The sequence below is a fragment of the Mytilus californianus genome, unplaced genomic scaffold (assembly GCF_021869535.1).
Source record: "Mytilus californianus isolate M0D057914Y unplaced genomic scaffold, xbMytCali1.0.p SCAF_8, whole genome shotgun sequence".
NCBI lineage: Eukaryota > Metazoa > Mollusca > Bivalvia > Mytilida > Mytilidae > Mytilus > Mytilus californianus.
In genome coordinates this window covers 75233215-75260587 of record NW_026262734.1, presented here as the reverse complement: position 1 = coordinate 75260587, position 27373 = coordinate 75233215, and the positions used below count along the sequence as shown (strand labels likewise).

The following is a 27373-nucleotide window of genomic DNA, read 5'->3' as shown; positions in this document are numbered from 1 at the left end:
CACCATAGCGAATTGGAGTATAGGAAGACAATAATTCAATGGCAGTACATATATATGATTATTAAAATGTTTTATATCACATAGATCCTTGTATGAGAGCATTATACATGTTATACAGTATTGGTTTTGCATTATTATGCCCCACCTACGATAGTAGTAGGGGCATTATGTTTTCTGGTCTTTGCGTTTCGTTCGTTGGTCCGTCCGTCCTTCCGTCTGTCCAGCTTCAGGTTAAAGTTTTTGATGAAGTTGAAGTCCAATCAACTTGAAACTTAGTACACATGTTCCCTATGATATGATCTTTCTAATTTTAATGCCAAATTAGAGTTTTGACCCCAATTTCACGGTTCACTGAACATAGAAAATCATAGTGCGAGTGGGGCATCCGTGTACTATGGACACATTCTTGTTTTGATAATGTTACATAATTTCATGTCTATAGTGGCACTAAATCAGGTATTTGACAGTGCTTAGGAGAAGTGGAAACTGTATCCTTGCACAGTTTTCAAACTACACAGGTGTTTGAAAAATCTACAGCATTTTAAACTACCAAATGATAGGGAAATGTATGCAGGAATATAGTTGAGTTTAGTGCAATAATCAGTTTACCCAAGGTGTGATATAGAGATGCATATTATTGTGTCAACTGACCTTGAGGTGAGCCGTTTTTCAATTAAATAATGGAAATGTATCTTTGTGTGTATCCTGGCTATGATACAACTAAAATTGATTCTATATTATGCTACTGGATGAATATCTAATGCATATTTTATTAAATTAGGTCCACAATCATGACAATAGATTAAGGTAAAAACACTACTTGTACCAAAAATTGGCACCTAGTAATTATTATACAGCTGTTGAAGACAGGACATTAAGATATACCAATGGTCTGTCTATCCGTCTGTCCGTCCGGTAACACTTTGTATGATAACTTTAATTTGCTTGAACCAATTTTCATATAACTTCAACACAACATTGGCATTGAAGGAAGAAAGCTCCCTTTCGATTTTTTTTTGTGTGTGAAATCGTATCAATTCCAAAGTTACGAACTGTACAGCCTTCAACAATGAGAAAAACCCATACCATATAGTTGGCTTTAAAAGGCCCCGACAGGAAAAATATGAAACAATTCAAAAAGACTGTAAAATTGATAGATTTAAGTAAATTCCTACATTATATATATATTAATTGCACTATAACTTGAGTTTGCTTCAATTGATTTACTGGAAACTTTACATCGTTTAGGAATTGGTGAACACAACTAACTGTTCAATTTAAAAAAAAAGTTCTGATATGTCATTCCAGAGTTATGGGAATTTGACCATCATATGAATAAAAGGCATTTTTTAAATAACATGCACTAGCACAAGTATGCTAAGATCAAATTATGACAAACTTAATACTGATGTTAGGATTGGTGAAAGTTGAACCACTTTTGATTTTGAGAATTGGACTCTTAACAGTAATAGTTGACACAATAATAATACACCTAAGGGTATCCTCAAGCAAGATTTCTACAGAGCCATTTTATTTGCTTCTGATTAAATGCCTTCTAAATATTCCATGTTCATGATGGTATTCTTGCGACAATTTCAGTATGCACAATAAGGGCATATCATGAGTTCCTGGCACTGCTGTTTATTAAAAACTATTAACTAAAATGTTGAACAAAGAATTATCAATATTAAGATCAAATTTTATTATTAATGTGAGAAGAAATTCTTCAGACTTTGACATATTCTCTGAAAGGAGGATATTGAATTCACAGAAAAACTAAATAGATAGCAATATTGAAAACAAATAAGAAAAAAATAGAATTACCCAATAATCATGATAATGCTATATGTTATTATTCCCCTCTAAATAAAGCAAATGCCAAGAGCAGCAAGGTATATGAGTTTTTGACACCAAATATCCTTACCATCTGTACAGAAAATAAGAGAAAATGAAATGATCATAGAAAATATAAAAATACCTAGGAGATGTAGAATGATTGCAGGGTTTCTGCTGGCAGTCGCCATTTTCGCATTTAGCGAAAAATAAAAATTGTGGTGATTAAAATTCGTTATTGGCGAAAGAAATATAACGGTTCGACTTCCTCCATTGTTTACTTTTTTCGGGTAACGCTGACTTTTGCCCTGATAAGACAATACTGGGAATTCACCTTGAACTTGTTACAATTTTAATAGAAATTCAATAATCAGCTGATTGCATTTTATAGCTATCGGCAACAAAGGATTATAATTAATAAAGGTGTTGATTGTATTGTTTCATGAAATGGTGTGGTTAAATGGTCTCACATGTCACTTAAAGGATTTTTTTACAACTTTGATTGAAATAAATGTTTTGAAGTAGGTACTTCACAACGCACGTGTTTGACATATTTTACGTCTCCTCTTTTTCTTTTAACGATGGTCTGGAAAAAAAACGTAGTTATGACAAAAAATGTTCAAAAGTAAGAAAAATCAATTTAACCTATAACTTTTGATAGAAGTAATTGTTTTGAAGTGGGTAATTTACAATCGTTTTAGCGACGCACGCGTTTGAGGCATAGTTTTACGTCCAAACTTTTCTTATAATGATGGTCCGGAAAAAAAAACTATTGTTAAGAAGAAATATATTCAAAGTAAGAAAAATCTCTGACTTAAGTCTTTATCCTTCAACTAGTCCGGAAGTATCTTATAAACTATTATAGATGAATCCTCTGTTCCCCGACAGAAGTAAAAAATTATGATTTCATGATCTATATTGCAATTTTGCAGTATCTTTTAAAAACTAAATGTTTGTTATTTTAGAGTGTTTATTCATTACAATGTAGATTAAAAAATAGATATTAAGAATTATAATATATAGTTAGTTTTCTCAGTTGAATTGTTTTACATTTGTCATTTTGGGGCCTTTTATACACAGGCACTTGTCTCTGAAAAAATAAATCCTATATACCCTCATATAACAGATATATTATATTAAGGTATATAGGATTTTTTTTTTCAGAGACAAGTGCCTGTGCTTTTATAGCGGACTTCAAAATTCGGTATATGGGTTTTGCTCATTTTTGAAGGCTGTACGGTGACCTGTAGTTGGTAACTTATGTCATTTGGTCTCTTGTGAAGATTTGTCTCATTTGCAATCATACAACATCTTCTTATTTTTATATTACAATGTTACAAACTGATTTATATTTGTTAGAAAGAAGGAAAATTTTAAACTAAAAATATGTTTATGTTAGTTGGCAAAAAAATTTGAAAGTGGCGAAAAATATATTGTTTTGGTGAAAGAGGTGGCGAAAAAGAAAATTGACCCAGGGGAAACCCTGTGATTGCCTATGAAACAACTATACACCAATGAACAAACAACAAGGATGTTAACAACAATAGGTCACAGTATGGCCTTCAATGATGAGCAAAACCCATAGTAAGCTATTAAAGGCTGTAAAACAATTTAAAAGAGACTTCTTACTTCCTGATGTTGTTATATTTGATACCTTTACCCAAATCAGGACACCTACTCTACTAAGTATTACTACTCATTCTGTAATATTTTTGTCAGCATGCCTTTATTTAGTCTAATCTAAAGTGATTTTTGAGGGTAACTAATTAGGGTATTACATCTTGCATAGTTTTTTTTCCCATGAGTTTTCCATCAAATCGTCAAGTCATTTAGATCAGAATTATTTTTATAGATCCATGTGTAATGGCCAAAGTGAACAATGAGGGTGGCTGTACAATGTTGACTTGTTCAACAATGGAGGACAACCCAGTTTATTCATGGACTGTAAGTTTTGTAATTTGAGTATTATCTTGTTAAATTTTATATACTGGACAGCAGACAAATAAATCTTACGATTAAAATACTGATCATTTTTGCTTTTTACAATTTTAATTTAGCTTCTATAGTTTTATGAAACAATGGCAAGGAAATGCCTGAAATTAAAAATCAACATTTCAGGGGCTATAACTTCAAAACAGGTGGACAGCTTTTTCCAACATTTTCAGATGGAAATTGTTGTACTAACCATTTTTACTGTTGTTCCTTTAATTTCGGAGCCTGGTCCTATCAGTCTTTGCAGGGTCCTGTATTCCTGTTCCGTGGTGCTATAATTTACAGTCAAAATTTACAGGTTTATAGGTTAAATTGTATCAGACTTGTATAATCTTATCCATGTGGTATACAATTCCAGGCAAAATTTAACAAGCACTTGAGAGATTTACCTGATAAGGTTTACCTGTTGCTAATTGGATTTAATTAATTAACTTGATTCTTATGTGTATTGATTGGTATGGAGATAACTTATGACTTCTGACAACAATTTTATGACTTCACTCATCACTGAAGTGCTGACCAGTGATGTAATCAGAAATTTTGATTTGGACACAAACAATGCTGTTGGTCCATTAAATAATAATAATTGACAATTATGTATATTTTTATTCTGTATGAAGCAACTTTTCCAAGCTGGTCAACATAGCATGTCTCTAACAACAACAAAATTAACGTTTTTGACCACTGGTTTTCGTCCAGTTTGCAGTTAATTAAATGAGATTTATACATCAGCCAAAATAAATTTGGACTCTAATGTGACTTCTATTGACAGTCACAGCCTGGGTACTGTTGAAAAGGTTCTGTCATTCACCCAAACTGATAATGAGCATATTGCAAACCAGAAAAAAAAATTCATAAAAATTCATAAAGAGTTACTCCCTCTATTTTTTGCTATTTTAAAATTCTAATGCTTAATCGGTATTATATATATATAATACAGGGTTTGAAATTAGCAGGGGCCCACTCTCCAATGGCCCCTAAAATTTGGTGTGGGCTACTTAAATTTCTGCTTTTCTTGTATAGGACTATATATGTGGGCTACAAAATTAAAGCTGTGGGCTACCATGCCAAAATTTTAACTTCAATCCCTGTATATATATATATAAATATTATTTCTACCCCTGGAATGACTGATAGTAGAATACATTCTCTTCCACTACATTACTGTACAGTAAATAGAGAATAGAACTATTTTATTCAAGGACCTAGTACTGTCATAATACACATTGAAAAAATTATTTAGTGAACCTAAGACACAAAAAAGAGAAAAGAAAAACGGAAATAGATAAAAGGTATAAAAAAGAGAAGGAACTCTATGAGAACTTATGATAAGGATAGAGTATTATGTGTTGTGATGCGACGCATATATCTGATTTGTCTCCTTGTTTACCCTGTTGCTATCTAAAAATTCTGGGGCAAACACTGGTTCAAGATTTTTAAAGAAAAGTTTACAGAGACCGACAACGGACAGACAGACCACTAATGCAAAGCGATGGCAAAAGCTAATATTGACCCATAAACCATGAAAAAGTGGTCAAGGTCAGATGAACCCTGATAGTTTGACATGTACAACTGACAATCATTTATACACCATATTGGTTGTAAACTTTGTTGAATTGAGTCCTGATAAAATTTTTAAGATACAGTCATGGCAGTAGGTATCATTATGTAATGCTTACATTGCCCATTGTGTGATTCTTTGGCTTGGATTAAATGATAACATGTGAATGTATTGGATATTTGTTAACTGCGACAACTTGTTACTATCATTGGTGTCTTTTAAGACTGAAAATGATTTTCTAATGAATATACAAATAAAATCATGAACCTGTAACAAGGGAGCAATCAACCCCTTTGTTACAGAAGTTTCAAATTACACTGTCTTGATCTGTCATTATAAAATTCAACCTAGATGACCAAAACATCTGACCCAAAATAACTTATTCAAAACACAAATATCATGGAGAGACCGTGATAACCACGATAAGATTCATGCATGTCAGTATGGTGTTTCGCCATTAAATTTTTGCAAGCATACTATGAAATGACAATGATACGTAATACGGTCATACGACACTTTAACCTGAACATAACCTTAGGTCATTCAGTGTAAAAATTTGCCAATGGTGGTCAAAGCTGTCAACCTTTAATTTCAAGTCTTCAAAAAAAGTTGTGACCTCCATTCCAGGAAAAGTTTCAGTGGAAGAGAAGTCATAAAACTAAGTTTTCTGTGTTATTTTATCTTAATTATGCAGTTAAATAAATCAATATTTAGGAGTTTTAGACACAGAACTCTGACAGTTGAATCCATATACATAAACAAAAATGTTTTTTATATTTTTATAATTTTTAAGAAAAACATATTCAGACTATGAAAATACCCAGAGTGTTTTATAACTACAGGTATTTTAAAGGTCAGTGATTCTGGCTTCTTGAAGCCTGAAGTTTCTCAGTCATATATTTATGAAACAACTTTGAAAGGAAATATTAACCACTGCTATCTATAATAAATTAAAAGAATCCCCACTAATGCAAAAATTCAACATTTTTGTCGAGCCTGTGAAATTTATTTCGCGAAAAAGAGACATAGCAATCCTAGATTCCATAGTCGACCTCAACAGCATCAACATTTAGGTTCAGTCTGTGGCTAAAGTTTTTTTAGACATCAATAACTTTGTCAAACCTACATGGAATTTTATGAAATTTGGATAGAAGCTTATTTATGACCAAAAGACAGTATCCAGGGCAAAATTTTGAAATTATTGTTTTCATTTTTCCATATTTTACTGATAAATGGACTTAGTTTTTTGTCTCGCCTGTGCCGAAAGTCGCAGTATGCGAGACATAGGTATAACTATCCGGCGGCAGCATAAACTATTTGTATAAAGCTTTATATTTCAGAAGGTAGAAGACCTGGATGCAGATACCTTATGTTACGAAGTTTCTGTCTGGTATATGCCCATTGTCCTTGACCTCATTTTCATGGTTCAGTGAGGCCATAAAAAAGAATAGGTTGGTTTGTCCTAACCCGACCGACCCATAAAAAAGCAACCGAGTCAAAATCTTTTTATACGACCGCAAAAAAATTTTTGTGGTCGTATATTGGTATGACGTTGGCGTCGTCGTCGTCCGGCGTCGTCGTCGTCTGGCGTCGTCCGAAGACACATTGGTTTTCGCACTCTAACTTTAGTTTAAGTGAATGGATCTCCGTGAAATTTTACCATAAGGTTCAATACCACAAAAGGAAGGTTGGGATTGATTTTGGGGGTTATGGTACCAACAGTTAAGGAAAAAGGGGCCAAAAATAAGCATTTTTGTAACTTCCAGACATAACTTGTGTGTAAGTGTATGGATCTCTCTGACATTGTACCACAAGGTTCCATATCACAAAGGGAATGCTGGGATTGGTTTTGGGGGTAATTGCCTCAAAATTTTAGGAATTAGGGGCCAAAAAAGGGGCAAAAAACAAGCATTTTTCTAGTTTCATGATATTAACTTGTGTGTAAGTGTATGGATCTTTCTGAAATTGAACTAAAAGGTTCCATATCACAAAGGGAAAGCTGGAATTGAGTTTGGGGGTAATTGCCCAAAACATTTAGGAATAAGGGGCCAAAAAGGGGCCAAAAAGTAGCATTTTTATAGTTTCTAGACAATTACTTGTGTTCAAGTGTATGGATCTCTCTGAAATTGTACTGCAAGGTACCATACCACAAAGGGAAGGCTGGGATTGATTTTGGGTGTAATTCCCTCAAAATTTTAGGAATAAGGGGCCAAAAAGGGGAAAAAAACAAGCATTTTTCTAGTTTCAGGACAAAAACTTGTGTTCAAGTGTATGGATCTCTCTGAAATTGTACTGCAAGGTACCATACCACAAAGGGAAGGCTGGGATTGAGTTTGGGGGTGATGAATCATAAGGGGTTTCAAAAAATTGGGGGGGGGGGGATTTTTTTTTTTTTCCTTTTTTTTCTTTTTTTCATTTTTTTTTCTTTTAAAATTTTCCATTTTAAGTTGGTTATTTCTGATTTATATTTAAAAGCAAATAATAATGATATGGTAGGAGATACACACCAAACAGGATGTGTAAATTATTATATAATAAGTATTGTGCAATAGCAAGAAATTTTCAATTGCACAGTATTGCACAATAGCAAGAAATCTTTCATTGCACAGTATTGCGCAATAGCAAGAAATCTTTCATTGCACAGTATTGCGCAATAGCAAGAAATCTTCAATTGCACAGTATTGCGCAATAGCAAGAAATATCCAATAGCACAATATTGAGCAATAGCAAGAAATTGTCAATTGTACAGTATTGCGCAATAGCAAGAAATATTCAATTGCACAGTATTAATTGCTTATTTCTTGACCAATTTCAATGGGGTTTTATTCTTGAATTCTTGGGGTTCTTTAATATGCTGAATCTAACCGTGTATTAAGTTTTTTGATTTTGGGCCCCGATTTTAAATTGGTCCACATTGAGGTCCAAAGGGTCCAAAATTAAACTTTGTTTGATTTCATCAAAAATTGAATTATTGGGGTTCTTTGATATGCCGAATCTAACCGTGTATTTTGATTCTTAATTTTTGGTTCTGTTTTCAAATTGGTCTACATTAAGGTCCAAAGGGTTCAAAATTAAACTTAGTTTGATTTTAACAAAAATTGAATTCTTAGGGTTCTTTGATATGCTGAATCTAAACATGTATTTAGATTTTTGATTATGGGCCCAGTTTTCAAGTTGGTCCAAATCGGGGTCCAAAATTAAACTTTGTTTGATTCAACAAAAATTGAATATATGGGGTTCTTTGATATGCTGAATCTAACCATGTATTTAGATTTTTGATTTTTGGGCCCCGTTATCAACTTTGTCCACATTGAGGTCAAAAGGGTCCTAAATTAAACTTTGTTTGATTTCATCAAAAATTGAATTCTTGGGGTTCTTTGATATGCTGAATCTAACCGTGTAGTTAGATTCTTAATTTTTGGTTCCGTTTTCAAATTGGTCTACATTAAGGTCCAAAGGGTTCAAAATTAAACTTAGTTTGATTTTAACAAAAATTGAATTCTTAGGGTTCTTTGATATGCGGAATCTAAACATGTATTTAGATTTTTGATTATGGGCTCAGTTTTCAAGTTGGTCCAAATCGGGGTCCAAAATTAAACTTTGTTTGAGTTCAACAAAAATTGAATATATGGGGTTCTTTGATATGCTGAATCTAACCATGTATTTAGATTTTTGATTTTTGGGCCCCGTTATCAACTTTGTCCACATTGAGGTCAAAAGGGTCCTAAATTAAACTTTGTTTGATTTCATCAAAAATCGAATTCTTGGGGTTCTTTGATATGCTGAATCTAACCATGTATTTAGATTTTGGATATTGGACCATAATAGGTGAATGTCCAATTTAATAAAAAAAAATTAAGTTCTTAGACCACATTCATTCTGTGTCAGTAACCTATGCTGTGTCAAATATTTAATCACAATCCAAATTCAGAGCTGTATCAAGCTTGAATGTTGTGTCCATACTTGCCCCAACTGTTCAGGGTTCGACCTCTGCGGTCGTATCAAGCTGCGCCCTGCGGAGCATTTTATTTTATTCAAAATTCGCGATGTTTTTTTTTTTTTGCGGAGTTTCGTTGTATCCGTATCCGTCTTGAGTTTTTTGCATAGAATAACCTGATCCGATCTGACCGCGCTTTATCACAGGACAATTTGTGTTATGTATTAAAGCCTCCAACTGATACGGATGAAAAACAACATGTTACCGTGTTAGTACAAATAAAGGTTGGATTAAAATCAAAACCTGTAGTTTCCAACAAATTCTATCGTTTTGAAAACGCAAAAACATGGAAAGAGGTCTTTGATAAAGTGTGTGATGATGATTTCATGCTACGGAAAACTGATGAAATTTGTGTGACTGCCTCTGACCGATCGGGACACTGGTTTGAGTCCGATTTTGAGGAACCAATCCAAGTTGTTCAGGAATTTGATTCTGCATTAAAATTTGATTAAAATGATATTATTCTGACAGAATTTCTGTCAACAGTGTTTTGTTCAAGTGTTTTGTATTTTGATTTTGTATTCAAATAAACTTCTTCTTCTTAGTATGAGCCTCCTTTAATTAGGAGAACCTCCAAATGTATATGGAGTTTTTCCTTAACTTTAAATAAAATAAAAAAAAAACAAAAAAAACGTTTTTTCCAACATATGTATAGCACATATAAATATAAAACAATAAAAGTAATATGCATGGCATATTTACAGGGACCTTTTTATTATTTATCTAATTTCATTTTCATAGCTTTTAATATCTGTCCATAGCTTCTTTACATTTATTACAATTGTTATATGACAGACTCTGTGTTGGTATATATATGTCACTTATGATAATCACTATTTTCATTTGTTTGTCATTTCCTCCATTTTGAGATATATGTATATATATATATACGTTTATGCAATATATAAAATTGAGAACGGAAATGAGGAATATGTCAAAGAGACAACAACCCGACCAAAGAGCAGACAACAGCCGAAGGCCACCAATGGGTCTTCAATGCAGCGAGAAAATCCTGCACCCGGAGGTGGTCATCAGCTGGCACCTAAATAAAATTGTGTGCTAGTTCGGTGAAAATAGACGTCACACTAAACTCCAAAACATATAAATGAACTAAAATTAAAAAACATACTAGACTAACAAAGGCCAGAGGCTCCTGACTTGGGACAGGCGCAAAAATGCAGCGGGGTTAAACATGTTTTGTGAGATCTCAACCCTCCCCCTATACCTCTAGCCAATGTAGAATAAAGAAACACATAGCAATACGTACAGTAAAACTCAGTTTAAAAGAAGTCCGAGTCCGATGTCAGAATAGGACTAAGGTAACAAAAGAAACTAAGCTAAATGACAATGATACATAAATGAACAAAGGACTACTAGCAGTTACTGACATGCCAGCATATATGTCTTGCTATTTGTTGTCCATAATTTTCAATACATTTACGTATATATATATATATATATGCAATATATGTCTTGCTATTTGTTATCCTTAATTTTCAATACATTTACGTACAATGGATATGCAATATATGTCTTGCTATCTGTCATAATTTTCAATCTTTCTATATGCATTTGGAATAACATATTTCTGGTTTTGTTTTCAATATTTTCCTGGAATTTTTCATAGTTATCAAACAGCTCCTTATATTTTGAACAGTCTATAAGCAATTGTACTATCGCAGTTTTTTTCATGAAGGTGCAGTTCCATTTTGTTGATGTGATTTTATCAGTGATCTCTTTTCTTATTTCAGGGAAATATTTTTCTCTCGTAGTACTGAGTATAAACTCATTTAAAATGTTTGTCTGTATTTACAATGTAAACATTCAGAAAAAAGTGTGAACATTGAGGTGGAATGCTGAAAAAAAACGGTTAATAGAAAAGATCTTTATAGTACATATAGATCCTGGCATATATGTGTCTGATAATTTATACAAACCTCTATTATAGTCTTTCATTTTAAAAGTTGTTTACAAGGTAAAATAATTTCCCCCCTATTTTTCTCTAAAAGTATAAAAAAAAAAAAAATTTCCCTACCTACCTACCCACACCTGAGACTGGTGGGTAGGGTTTGGGCAAACAGAAATATTTTTAAGTCTGGCCTGACTGCTTGAAAAAAAATTACAGTTTTTTTTGTCATATGAATTTCTCACTTATTATGAGTAATAGGATAACTATATTTGGTATATGGGTTCCTTACAACGTCTACATGTCCGTCAGACAGGGTTAACCAGACCTCGATCTCAATTCATGGATCAGTGATTAGGTCCATTTCTCAGATACTACAAGCAGCAGGTCAACTATAATTGGTGTATGGAATGATTGTAAGGTGTACATGTCTGTCTAGCTTGTGTCATCTGACCTTGACCTCATTTTAATGGTTCATTGGTCAATGTTAAGTTTTTGTGTTTTGGTCTGTTTTTCAAGTACTTTAAGCAATAGGTCAACTATATTTGGTTTATGGAATGATTGTAGGTGTACATGTCTGTATAGCCGAAGTCATCTGACCTTGACCTCATTTTCATGGTTTATTAGTCAATGTTAAGTTTTATGTGTTTTGGTCTGTTTTTCAAATACCAATAGCTATAGGTCAACTATAATTGGTGTATGGAATGATTGTAAGAAGTACTTGAACTAATTTCCATGGTTAGGTGTACATGTCTGTCTAGCTTGTGTCATCTGACCTTGACCTCATTTTAATGGTTCATTGGTTAACATTAAGTGTTTGTGTTTTGGTCAATTTTTCAATTACCATAAGCAATGGGTCAACTTTATTTGGTGTATGGAATAATTGTAAGGTGTACATGTCTGTGTCACAGTTTTTATCTGACCTTGACCTCATTGTCATGGATCTTTTAAATGTTAAGTTTATGTGATACTTGTAGTAAAACCTTTATTTTTATGACTTTCAACATAAAATCAATGGTCAGTAAAACAGGTGAGACATTTCAGCGTGTGCACTGTTGTTTTACAGTTTACAAGTAGATACAGTCTGAGGTTAAAATTTTCAGTCATCAATAACTTTGTCAAACCTTCATGGAATTTTAGGAGATTTGGACAGAAGCTAATAGTTATGACCAAGATACAGTATTCAGAGCAAAACTTTGATAATATTTATTTTCATTTTTCTGTATTTAACTGATAAATGGACTTAGTTTTTTTTACAGTTAACAAATAGATATAGTCTGGAGTTCAAGATTGTTACACATCAATTACTTTATCAAATCTTCATAGAATTTTATGAAACTTTGGCACAAGCATTTTTATGATTAAGAGATAATGTCAGAGGCAAATTTAAAATTTTTTTTTTTTTTCATTTTTAGTATTTTTTTGATAGATTGACTTAGTTTTTTACAGTTTAAAACATTTACAGACAGTCTGAGATAAAACTTTTTTGAGATATTAAATATTTAAACCTTCATGGATTGTTATGAAATTTGAACAGAAGCTATTCTTCAAGACCATGAACATGATGAAATAGCATCGAAAGAAAAAGTTTGAAATTTTTTTGAATTCTGTATTTTACTGTTAAATGGACTCACTTTTTAAGTCGACATTACTCTTTTACACTGATAGCAGCAATTGCAGGCAAGACAATGGGTTCTGCGGAAACCCCTTACAAATTTTTCTTGGAATTACCCCAAATATGATGAGGCAGTCCTATAACAATGTTGAATGTTAAAATTTATATGCCACATATATTTTAGGGTCAAGATGCTGAAGGAAAGACAGTCAGTAGCATTGAAGTTTGTCCAAAGGAGGAAATGAACTATAGTTGTTGTGTTGATGCCCAGAAGACCAAATGTACATCCTTCACAGCAGAAGCAGGTAACTCCTTTCTGACACATTGTATCTTGGTTTATTGCTTTTAGACAAAGGATTAGATTATAAACGTGTTAAAGGCATTGCCTTTATTGGCATCATGTACACTCTGGGATTAATCGTTTGTAGTATTGTCTCAATGTTGTCAGTATTATGAGTTTTGACATGAGCAATAGTCTGTTATCAGACAATTTGATAATTTTTTTCTGAAATCCCCATGTCAATTTTAACCTAACTTAACAGGAATGATGTATTGAAGAAGAGAGGTAGGAGATACACAAGAGGTATTCAAAGTCATAGGCTGATGACAAAGTGACAGTGCCATGGCTAAAAACCAAAAAAATCACCAATAGACATTCATAACACAACTTAGAAAACTAAAGCAACACATACCTTCCACGACCCCATCCTTCCAAAATAAAAAGACAAAACAAAACACGGAGTGATCACAGAAGGGTAATCAGATCCTGCTCCACATATGGCAACCATCGTGTTGCTCATGTACGTTCAAATTAGGTGAAGGCATTCATAATCTTCTCAAACTAAAATGAAAGATGTTTTTAAGGTTTATAAGATTGATGAATACAAAATCATCTGACATATAATTGAATTGTAGAACATATCTTCTTTTGAGGAATTAGTGGATAAACTTGCAAGGTGAGCAAACCATTTCAAATGAGCATCTAGAAATTAATGGTAGTAGGCTGATGTGAGCTATTGCTTTAAATTTAAATATGTTGCCCTTCATTAAAAGTTCTAAGTTTTTAATTCGTCCTTGGATTTCAAATGTTCCTTCTTCAGTTATCTTAGTTCAGAGATTGTATCTGATTTCTAACAAATCAACCATCATGACTGAAGAAAATAAAAAAAGAAATGTTAGGATCTTTAAAAAAGTTGATTGAATTGCCTGTAAACATGCATGGTAAAAGAAAAGTAAGTATTTGACAAAGTTTGTTCAATTAATACATTAATGATCCCCTTGGTTAAATTATAGTTAAAAACAATATCAGCTATTGAACATTTTGAAAATAGAAAAATTGACTAAAAAGAAATATGAGATAAAAATGGATCAGTTACTAACATACCTTTTGGAAAGTTACATTAATAACCACCTTTAAGAATCATGTTTAATGTCCTAATTGTTATCAAGAATGGCCATCATAAAAACCAGGTTGCAATAAGTGTAACCTCTTTCATAAATTTTTCAGAAAAAACAAAGTTTCTAAGTCTGGAAGGATGAGAAAAAAATTCCACAAACACTCATAACTAATGCTGTGCACAATTTTATGCTTTTACCATAAAGTGATCAATTGTACCAAAATATTGGACTTAGCCACTGGACTACAAGTCACAACTTTAACATATGAGTAATCTTCTTGTGAAGTTTCAGGGATCTGGGTTGAAAACTGTAGCAGGAGTGTATTACACAAAAGATATTTAGCCTCTTTGCTAAATTTTGCTGAAAAAAAGACTATGTTCCCAAGTCTGGAAAAATGAGAAAATATTTCTTAAAAATTTTCATAATAGCAGGTGTGCAACTTCAACATATGTGCAAAATTCCTGTCAAGGTAGAAGACTGTATGAGGAGTTCATTACACAAATTAGGTACCCACTTTTCCCCACTCACCTGCCGTTCCGCCATCACCAGGCCAACCTGACCAAAAATGACAATTAAGTGAAAAGTTTTGTAAAAATTGCTGAGAAATCCTGTGCAGAGCCAATGACTATCAAATTTTGAAAGTAAAAATTCAGCAAAAAGTCTCTTAAGGGCCAATTGGTGTTAAAATTTTGGCTAAATTATTAATTTATTACCAATGGGACCATTTCAGATTATTTACAGGTGATTCTTACATCCATCAATCATGACCATGAATAAAAAGAATGAATGTCAAATTCAACACATAACAAACATCATTTGAACATGGCTCCTTGTCACTGTGAATACAAAAATTGGACAAGAAATTCAATGAAATAGATCAATTAAAAAACCAGTTGCTTTCAAAATTGTAGGAAATAATAATTGCATGATACATTTAAAAAATCATTGGATCATTTGGAGGTGACCTCAACCTCCATTTAAAGTGGATAACATAGATTAATAAACTATTGAAACCAAAAACTTTGATAATGAATACTGTAAATTCAGAAATTATTGTGAATAATGCGACTGGGTTGGTATCGCAATAATAAGAACTCGCATTCTGATATCAGATACATATAACTGTATGCCTATTTTCCTGAAATCACAATAATTAATCTCACATTTTTGTCCTTTCTTCAAAATCCCAATAATAAATGCATGCAATAATTTCTGAATTTACAGTATTTGATGAAATCTTTAAAAAATCATTGTTTCAAACTTCACTTTTATCTCTGTATGCATTTGATTTTGCATTTATTATATTAAAGCCAAGATGTTTACCTACTTTTGAGTTGTGTACATAGTAACTATGGCTATTTTTACATTACTTGTAAATTATCTAGCCTAAGCAAAACAGTATATATATTTTCCTGGTGTATTTCTGTGACTGTATAGAAATAATTACCCTGTAGGTATTGAGCATGTTGTTGAGAAGTAAGTGTAACAATTGTATAAGTTTTGTTTCTTATCGTAGAAAAAAGTCATGCTTCAGACTTCGTGTTTGACTCTTTTAAAGTGCAACTAACATTGCCCAGCATTACTCACTACATCTTACTATGATGTCATATAGGATTATTGCCATTACATTGATTAATGTTGTACCTTTTAGATAATGGTACAACAGGCCTCGACAATTACGCTTGTCCGATTGTCCGGTACCAGAGGAAAAAAAGGTCGGACAAGTAAAAGCTATATCAAGCTTGTCCGACGGGACAAGTAAAATTATTCTGCAGAAAATAAATTTAATCTAACTTTGATGAACAAAGTAATTATAAACAAAAAACAAGAAAAGAAGATAAAAACAAGTATTAATTTGACATGTTTACTTGCAATGGATATTTAAAACTGGTTCTTTGTCAGGTACTTTTTTAGAGGTAAAAGGCATACTTTTCTCGGAAACCATCGAATCAGTGATGCGCTTTGTAGATAAGGTAACTTTTCAAGACAGTTCGTCATCAGAAACGATTCGGCTCCAAATTTGATAGACAGTTTGGCACCGTAGGAGAAATATTTAATAGACATGATTAATAGACAGTTTGGCAACGCAGGAGACCTTATGGGACCAAGACAAATCAGTACCTCCTTTTCCGACCTTATTCTGTTGCTTTATAATAAATGCCATACCTGTAATTTTTTTAACAAAAAATATTTTTTAAATAAAAATGAAGAAATTATTTACCATAAAATTCACAAAATCATATTTGATCATATGTAGAAAAAAACAATACTTGCAATTCGGTGATCTATAGTTGTTAATTTCTGTGTCATTTGGTCTCTTGCAGAGAGTTGTCTCATTGGCAATCATACCTCATCTTCTTTTTTTTATTGATTGCATTTGAAAAAACTTTTTTCAACTAAAAAACCAAGATACAAATCCAATGAGTGTACATTGACAGGCCTATCAGACGGTGCCTCATGTGCAGAGTCTGATGAGACTTTAGCATTGAAGAAAGCTAGGACCTAAGTCCTGTGACATGACTAGATTCAGTTGTTCTCGGCTCATATTTTTGAAAAGTATTTCAAAAGATATAAATCAAATTCTGTTCTATTGTTTATAATTCATTTCGTTCCTTGAATCAACTTAAAATGCGCAAAAAAGGTTATTATTAAGAATTGTTTTGGACAAGTTACAATTTCATTCGGACAAGTAAGTTTTGGTATGTACTTGTCCTACTGGACAAGTTGAAAAAAAGTTATTGTAGTGGCCTGGGTACAAGCTTGTCAGTACAGTTAATATTCTGCAAGGGATAATATAATTAAGTATGTGTTCTATACTTTTATACCCCCACTCTAACAGTCATGACAGTTGGGGCTATATTGCATTCACCTTGTCAGTTCATTGTTCCTTGACTATTTCTGTCACACTTTTCTCAGGTAGTATATAGTTACTGAAAACTGACTTCAGATATGGTCAGCAGCTTGTCAGTGTCAAGTTATAGTGTATGTCAGCACTGTTTGTATCTATCAGACCTGACCCTTCCTGTTTTCAAATACTGTGAATTAAGAGTGGGGTATGCTAATAACAGGACAGTGTGTACAATCTTGTTCCATTTTAGTCATTGCCATTGCCATTTTCCTTTTAAATTTTTTTAAATCTTTTCCTCAGAATTAACTGAGCAGATTTGAATCAAGTTGTCTGAATGTTCCTGGGTATGAAAAGTTAATGAATTATATCCGTCGTTAACTTTTGCAAAAATCTTCTCTGAAACTACTGGGCCAAATTAAACCAAACTTTGCCACAGTCATCATTAGGGTATCTAGTTTAAAAAATGTGTTCAATGACCAAACGTGCCAACCAACATGGCAGACATGGCTAAAAATAGAACAAAGGGGAAAAATGCAAGTTTTGTCTATTATCTTGAAAACTGCTATGAATAGAGAAAATCTTACAGAGGCAGAAATGTTCAGAATGATGAGATCTACATATTGTTTATTGACTTCAAAACTGCCAGACGACTTCTCATATAAGTTATTGCCCTTAAATGATGAATTTTACCGATTTTTTTCATGTTTGCCTAATATCTGAAAAGCTATAATCATCAGATGACTCCTTATTGGATGTATTGCCCTTAAACGATCATTTTTATCAATTTTTTTGTGTATTTGCCTAGTATCTGAAAAACTATTATAGATAGATAGAAACTTAAATAAGCAAAAGTGATCAGCAAAACTTGATCTTATATACAAAACTAAAATTGACACAGGAAAACGTATATTTTGATACCGGTAAAATAGATTTTTAAATATACTCAAACACACATATTGAAGGGAAGTTACTCTTGGTGATTTCAATTCTCAACAAGCCTGCCACCCCGCAAACATGCCATTTTCAGAGGTCCGACAGGCAGTCGGTTTTGAGAAGTTTCACTGGATTTAGATTTTTTATTTTGGGCCCGTTATCAAATTGGTCCACATTGAGGTCCAAAGGGTCCAAAGATAAACTATGTTTGATATCATCATAAATTAAATTCTTAGGGTTCTTTGATATGCTGATTCAAACCATGTATTTATATTTTGGATATTGAACCATAAAAGGTAAATGTCCAATTTCAAATTTTATACAACCGCAAAAAAATTTTTGTGGTCGTATATTGGTATGACATTGGCATCGTCGTCCGCAGACACATTGGTTTTCGCACTCTAAATTTAGTTTAAGTGAATGGATCTCTATGAAATTTTACCACAAGGTTCAATACCACAAAAGGAAGGTTGGGATTGATTTTGGGGGTTATGGTACCAACAGTTAAGGAATTAGGGGCCAAAAAGGGGCCAAAAATAAGCATTTTTGTAACTTCCAGACATAACTTTTGTGTTAGTGTATGGATCTCTCTGACATTGTACCACAAGGTTCCATATCACAAAAAGAATGCTGGGATTGATTTTGGGGGTAATTGCCTCAAAATTTTAGGAATTAGGGGCCAAAAAAGGGGCAAAAAACAAGCATTTTTCTAGTTTCATGACAATAACTTGTGTGTAAGTGTATGGATCTTTCTGAAATTGTACTACAAGGTTCCATATCACAAAGGGAAAGCTGGAATTGAGTTTGGGGGTAATTGCCCAAAACCTTTAGAAATAAGGGGCCAAAAGGGGGCCAAAAATAAGCATTTTTCTAAGTTTCCAGACAATAACTTGTGTTCAAGTGTATGGATCTCTCTGAAATTGTACTGCAAGGTACCATACCACTAAGGGAAGGCTGGGATTGATTTTTGGGGTAATTGCCTCAAAATTTTAGGAATTAGGGGCAAAAAAGGGGCAAAAAAACAAGCATTTTTTCTAGTTTTAGGACAATAACTTGTGTGTAAGTGTATGGATCTTTATGAAATTGTACAACAAGGTTCCATATCACAAAGGGAAAGCTGGGTTTGAGTTTGGGGGTAATTGCCCAAAACGTTTAAGAATAAGGGGTCAAAAGGGGGCCAAAAAACACATTTTTCTAGTTTCCAGACAATAACTTGTGTTCAAGTGTATGGATCTCTCTGAAATTGTACTGCAAGGTACCATACCACAAAGGAAATGTTGGAATTGATTTTTGGAGTAATTGCCTCAAAATTTTAGGAATTAGGGGCCAAAAAGGGGCAAAAAACAAGCATTTTTCTAGTTTTAGGACAATAACTTGTGTGTAAGTGTATGGATCTTTATGAAATTGTTCTACAAGGTTCCATATCACAAAGGGAAAGCTGGGATTGAGTTTTGGGGTAATTGCCCTAAATGTTTAGGAATTTGGGGCCTTAAAGGGGCAAAAAAACAAGCATTTTTCTAGTTTCCAGACAATAACTTGTGTTCAAGTGTACGGATCTCTCTGAAATTGTACTGCAAGGTACCATACATTGTAACACAAAGGGAAGGCTGGGATTGAGTTTTGGGGGTGATGAATCATAAGGGTTTCAAAAAGTTTGAGGGGGGATTTTTTTTTTCCTTTTTTTTCTTTAAAATTTTCCATTTTAAATTGGTTATTTCTGATTTATATATAAAAGCAAATAATAATGATAAAGTTTGAATAGGTAAATTTAAAAAAATTTTAAGTTCTTAGACCACATTCATTCTGTGTCAGAAACCTATGCTGTGTCAAATATTTAATCACAATCCAAATTCAGTGCTGTATCAAGCTTGAATGTTGTGTCCATACTTGCCCCAACAGTTCAGGGTTCGACCTCTGCGGTCGTATCAAGCTGAGCCCAGTGGATCATTTTTATTAAGCTCTAGGACCACATTCATTCTGTGTCAGAAACTATGCTACATCAAATATTTAATCAAAATCAAAATTCAGAACTGTATTGCAGAATTAATAGAAATTGTATTTGAGGACTAAAAATTAATTGGCAGAAAATCTCAGTAGTCTCACATCGTGCTCATTTACCTGATGTCATTTGAAAACAGTAAAACAACTAAAAATCAAGTATAAGTTCCTTCCAAATACGGAATAGGTAAAAAATAGGTGATAAGGCCTAAGTGAGCATCACTTATCCCCATCAACTTGCTGAAAATCAATAATTATTTTTCTTACAGGAGAGTTTCAAACTATGGATAACAAAAATCAAACTATGGATAACAAAAATCAAACTATGGATAACAAAAGTAGGTGAAAAGGTCTCAATCATTTGCCTTGTCTTATCAGTAACTGTACGGCTTTGTAAATATAAACAAATTTTCTTCCCTCTGGCTTTATCACAAGTTTCAGTGATATAATTATTGATTGTATAATTGTTCTTATTTGTGATGTATATTTGATATCAAATGGAAACTGATATAAATAGACTTTCAAGTTTCAACATTATTTTCAGCTTGAGGTATTTCCGGGTAATCTGTCAATTTCAGGCTTAAACTTTACTATCATTGGATATTTGAGGGGAATTGGAATTTTGAAGTTTTCCTTTAAACATGTTAAATGCATTATGTTATTCTTATTAATTTAAACACCATGTGCCCCCACTCCTAAGAAGGAGAGTATACTGTTTGACTGCATTCAGTCTTTCTGTCCTTCCAATGAAATTTCTGTTGCATACTTCTCAGGAACTACAAATCAGAGCTTCCTGAAATATGAAATGGCTTCCTATCAGCATGCTTTTGTGATATGGTTATGATTTATTCCTCATCAACTTCCTGTGTACTAAATGCTTATATATTCTAAACATTGTGGCCATGTATGAAATTTTCTTTGTATTTTCTAGGGAAGTTCTACAAATAAGAGCTTCAGAAATTTGTTTTGAATTATGAAGTACTAAAATAAGTTGTAAAAACTATGCTGCATATCTGTCAACCTATGAAAATGAAAATGCTGCATGGTCATGACCGGCATTGAAGAAGAAAATCTCATGTCATAACACGTACAAACTTTTTTTCAGCTGATTTAAGTATTTAGGGAACATTTTTATGCCCCTGCCGTAGCGGAGGGGGCATTAAGTTTTACCCTTGTCTGTCCATCTGTATGTCCCAAAATTGGTTTCCGTTCTCTCACTTTAGTTTGCCTTAACCAAATGTTAGTATACTTATACACAATGCTTATTACTACATAACACAGATCAAGTTTGAATTTGGGTGGCGTCACTTTTACCTTTCTAGAGTTATGCCCCTTTACAAATGGAAAAATTGCTGAATTTTTCGTTTCCGTTCTCTAACTTAAGTTTGCCTCAACCAAATATTACGAATCTTATACACAATGCTTATTACCACAAAACTCAGATCAAGTACGAATTTGGGTAGCGTCACTTTTACCGTTCTTGAGTTATGTCCATTTATAATGTTATATGCAAGCAGGGGCATCATCTGTGTCCCATGGACACATTCCCCATTTATTTTATATAATTAATCGAACAGTTTCCAAAACATGTTCACATGGTTAAGTATTAATTGAAAATAATTTAAAACTTTAATTTTATTGTTTCATTGCATTTATAAACCATCGATATATTAATGTATTATACTATATCAATTCAAGCCAAGCCATACCCCCTCTTCTTGTTTCATTCCTTGCTTCAATTCTATGCACAAGCCACTTGTTGCACAATATATTAAGGCTATATTGTATCAATTTACAGCTTTACTTATTATTCCAATTGGAATTCAATTGGTTGACATTAGAATATAAAATTTAAAATTTTTAAGCATTTAAAGGAAGTAGAGATGAAAAAAAAAAATTTCAAAGTATTAATTATTTAATTGTTCTAAGGTAGAAAAATAATAGAAAGTAATATTCTGATATGTATTTGCATTCAATTTGCCTTAGATTTAATCTTTTTATAAAAAAAAAAAACCCATAAATTTAAGGAGTATATTGTGAAAGATGGCAAAAAGGGTGAGTAACTCAAATGTTTTGCTCAAACAACTTTGAAATACACAAATTATTTATGACCTTAAGCTAAGGTAATTGGTGTTAATTAACAGTGTGTATGACACCAAAACTGTTAAGTGAAGCTATGCACTTAATGGGTCACATAATTTGACAGTTAACACAGCTAGTTGAACTTCCTGTCCAGGAAGAATTACGAATTTGACAGTATTTCAAAGGAAATCAAGAATCCGTGTGAAAACGGGTCATTTTCCAAATCCTGGGTAATTTTAAAGTCCCTGTAGGTCACACCCGCAGGATACGGGTCAGTTGACAGGTATGATGATAGCCTGTAATTTATTTCACCAACAATATTCATTTATTCCAAACAAAATACAACTCAGACACTTTTTATACGACCGCAAAATTTTTGCGGTAGTATATTGGTATGACGTTGGCGTCGTCGTCCAAAGACATTTGGTTTTCACACTATAACTCTAGTATAAGTAAATAGAAATCTATGAAATTTTAACACAAGGTTTATGACCACAAAAGGAAGGTTGGGATTGATTTTGGGAGTTTTGGTCCCAACAGTTTAGGAATTAGGGGCTAAAAAAGGGCCCAAATAAGCATTTTTCTTAGTTTTTGCACAATAACTTTAGTATAAGTTAATAGAAATCTATGAAATTTAAACACAAGGTTTATGACCACAAAAAGAAGGTTGGGATTGATTTTGGGAGTTTTGGTCCCAACAGTTTAGGAATTAGGGGCCAAAAGGGTCCAAAATTAAAACTTCGTTTGATTTCATCAAAAATTGAACTATTGGGGTTCTTTGATATGCTGAATCTAACCGTGTATTTAGATTCTTAATTTTTGGTCCAGTTTTCAAATAAGGTTACATTAGGAATTAAGGTCCAAAGGGTCCAAAATTACACTTAGTTTGATTTTAACAAAAATTGAATTCTTGGGGTTCTTTGATATGCTGAATCTAAACATGTACTTAGTTTTTTTTATTATGGGCCCAGTTTTCAAGTTGGTCCAAATCGGGGTCCAAAATTAAACTTTGTTTGATTTCAACAAAAATTGAATATATGGGGTTCTTCGATATGCTGAATCTAACCATGTATTTAGATTTTTGATATTTGGGCCCGGTTATCAAATTGGTCCACATTGAGGTTTAAAGGGTCCAAAATTAAACTTTATTTGATTTCATCAAAAATTGAATTCATGGGGTTCTTTGATATGCTGAATCTAACCATGTTTTTAGATTTTGGATATTGGAATACCACAAAGGGATGGTAAGAAATGTCTTTGGGAGTTATGGCTCAAACCGTTAAGGAATAAGGTGCTAAAAAGGGGGGAAAAGGGTTTCCAGGTTAATGGACAATTACTTAAGTACAAAACATAATTTAAAAGGCAGTGTAAGCTTGGTAATTGAAACTCATTTGAATATCTCACCTAAACTGCTTTTAAATTATGTATTTTGGAAATTTGCCAAAAACTTTATTATTAATAAATTCCATTGGAAATTTGCCAATAACTTTAGTTTAATGAACTTCATTGGAAATTTGCCAATATGAAATGTTGCTGATGAAGCTATTTTGTTTATCTCACCTAAACTGCTTTTAAATTGTGTATATTGGAAATTTGCCAAAAACTTTATTATTAATAAATTCCATTGGAAATTTGCCAATAACTTTAGTTTAATGAACTTCATTGGAAATTTGCCAATATAAAATGTTGCTGATGAAGCTTTTTTGTTTATCTCACCTAAACTGCTTTTAAATTATGTATATTGAAAATTTGCCAAAAAATTTATAATTAATAAATTCCATTGGAAATTTGCCAATAACTTTAGTTTAATAAACTTCATTGCATTTTTCTAGTTTCCAGACAATAACTTGTGTGTAAGTGTATGGATCTCTCTAAAATTGTACTACAAGGTTCCATACCACAAAGGGAAGGCTGGGATTGAGTTTGGGGGTAATTACTCCAAAGGGGGGGGGGGGATGTGAAAAGTTGGGGGGGGATTTTTTTTTCCAATTTTTTGGGCTTCATATTTTTTTTCTTCAAAGTTTTTGTAATCTTCAATTGCACAGTATTTCGCAATAGCACAGTATTGTGCAATAGCAAGAAATCTTCAATTGCACAGTATTGCGCAATTTCACGGTATTGTACAATAGCACAATATTGGGCAATAGCAAGAAATCTTTAATTGCACAGTATTGCGCAATAGCAAGAAATCTTTAATTGCACAGTATTGCGCAATAGCACAGTATTGCGCAACAACACAGTATTGCGCAATAGCACAATATTGGGCAATAGCAAGAAAGCTTCAATTACACAGTATTGTGCAATAGCAAGAAATCTTTAATTGCACAGTATTGCGCAACAACACAGTATTGCGCAACAGCACAATATTGGGCAATAGCAAGAAAGCTTCAATTACACAGTATTGCGCAATAGCAAGAAATCTTCAATTGCACAGTATTGTACAATAGCACAATATTGGGCAATAGCAAGAAATCTTCAATTGCACAGTATTGCGCAATAGCAAGAAATCTTTAATTGCACAGTATTGCGCAATAGCAAGAAATCTTCAATTGCACAGTATTGTGGAATAGCAAGAAATTTTCAATTGAAAATAAATACAAATCTTTTAACCAATTTCAATGGGATTAATTTAAAGTCTTTAATTTTTGGGGGTTCTTACCTTGTATTACTTTTTTGGATATTGGGCCCCATTTTTAAATTGGTCTACATTGAGGTCAAAAGGGTCCAAAATTAAACTTTGTTTGATTTCATCAAAAACTGAATTATTGCGGCTGTATGATATGCTGAATCTTATTGTGCATTTAGATTTTTTTGTTTTGGACCCTGTTTTCAAATTAGTCCATATTAAGGTTTGAAGGGTCCAAAATTAAACTTTTGATTGATTTCAACTAAAATTTAATTTTTGGTGTTATTTTATATGCTGAATCTAACCATGTTGTTAGATTTTGGATATCAGACCATTCTAGGTAAAATGAATGTCCCATTTCAAATTTTTAAGCTCTTTGACCACATTTATTTTGTGTCAGAAACCTACATTATGTCAAAATTTTAATAAAATCCAAATTCAGACAGTATCAAGCTTGAATATTGTGTCCAAACTTGCCCCAACTGTTCAAGGTTTGACATCTGCGGTCGTATTAGGCTGCGCTCTGCGAAGCATTTTATTATATTGATGAAGGCAACTGTTTTTTTCTTTTCCATTAAATGATTTTGAGCCATTGATGTGTTAATTATAAACAGCAGTCATCATGTTCTTCAATTCTTGTGTTATTGAACTATTGCAATGTCAAGTGGACATTTATGTTAAAAGCTGTAAACTGTATTTCTTTGACTTTCACTCAAGTGTTCCATATTTGTCTGATTGGGCTCGATATCTGAAATATACACATTTGAAAATATCTTTTGCTATCTAAATGTGCACTGCAGTTTCTGTGGTCTTCCTTTGTGGGCATGGTTAACAGCTACCAAACATTTAACTCAATCTGCATCAAAACAGTAGATTTGCTGGCCCTCTGACAGCAACCATTAAAATACAGGGTATACTAAGGAGGTCACATAACTTTTATCTAGTCTCCCAAACAAAGTTTGGAGACTTGTTGTTTTTGCTCAGTTATTATTATTATGTCAACCCTTGGGTAAAAGGAGGACGTATTGTTGTCTGCTCTATGGTCGGGTTGTTGTCTCTTTGACTCATTCCCCATTTCCATTCTCAATTTTATTTATTAGTCCCCTACTGATGAAGTCGAAGGGGACTTTAGGTTTGCACTCTGTCCGTCTGTCCGTCCGTCCATCTGTCCATCTGTCAGTCCGGCAAATCAGCTTTCCACACTTTTTTTCTTCGTTCTTGAAGATATTGATTTGATATTTGGTATATAGTTTTATCATGACAAGTTATAGATCAAGTTCGAATTTTGTTCCGGTCTGATGATTTAGTCCAGAGTTATGGACCATAACTCTGGACCATATCTAATGTTAGAGTACTATGTTAAACCATATTTCTGTACAAAGGGAGATAATTCATTTTTTAAAAGACATTCTTTGTTAAATTATTTAAAGAATTTTTTGGCAGGTTTGTTTGTTATTTAGCAATGTTTAATATAAACTAATTTTCTGAATGCTATATATATATAAAAAAAAATATGAAGAGAAATCCTTTAATTAGATAATCTATTTTTATTAATGTATATATTTCAATACATTACATTGTGTAGATAAAAGTTGTTGACATTTTATAGATAAGTTACAAATCTATATTAGTTTGTGACAAATGAAAGAAAAAATATTTGGAACTATTAATTATATTTGATTATAATTTGAAAATAGATACACACTGTATTACATCATATCTAATTTTAGAGAACTATTAATCATATCTAATGCTTTTTTCATCATGCTTATAAGATATTAATTGACAATTGGTATATAGTTTTATCATGACAAGTTACAGATCAAAGTTCAAAGTTTTGTTTCGGTCTAATAATTTTGTGCAGAGTTATGGTCCTTGGACTTGAAAAATTTACTAATATAATCAGTTTTCCACACTGTCATGCTTGAAGATATTGACATGATATTTACTTTTTGTTTCAACCATGACAAGTTATAGAACAAGTTAGCATTTTGTTCCAGTATAATGAATTTTTACCTGGTAGGGGACTATGTATTGCCATGCAATACTCTCAGAATGCTTGTTAAGTCTCCCAAACGAAGTTTGGGAAGACTTATTGTTTTTGCTCAGTTCTTATTATTATTATTATTCTTCTTCCTCTTCCTCTTCCTCTTCCGCCGCTTTTAAATTTGAACTTGTCCGCACCCGTTCTCCAAAACCGCTTGTCAGGGTTAGGGTTTCACAATATGTTAGACTAACATGTCTAGTGGTGCAATCAGGGTTTTGTTTGTGCAATGGGGTTTATAAAGGGGTACTTTGAGGGGCAAAAAGAAAAGAGGGTTTTACTATAGAACCCTATGGGATTTTATTTTTTTAAATTTTCAAATGATTATAAATTGAAAACCGTTTGTGATAGACACAATCTTTTTAATTGAAAATGTTCTAAATGATAAAACCCATTAAATGAAATACAGGGTTAGTCCCCAGGGGTCATCCCCACCCCCTGCCATTAATGAAAGTTCTAATACCTTGTAAGTGGTCAAGATCCCCACCCCTAAACCATATATATTCTGGTTTGTCATGCTAAGATGGTTTGAATGATATA

General features: G+C 32.8%; 1 protein-coding gene across 1 annotated transcript in view; it reads left to right on the top strand.

The window, feature by feature from the left end:
- Positions 1-27373, top strand: part of LOC127712483 (uncharacterized) — a 108580-nt gene that overhangs the window by 47309 nt on the left and 33898 nt on the right. The window contains exons 4-5 of the mRNA XM_052218946.1: positions 3686-3777; positions 13089-13209. Coding sequence (XP_052074906.1) covers positions 3686-3777; positions 13089-13209 — 213 coding nt within the window. The remainder of the gene's footprint in view (positions 1-3685; positions 3778-13088; positions 13210-27373) is intronic.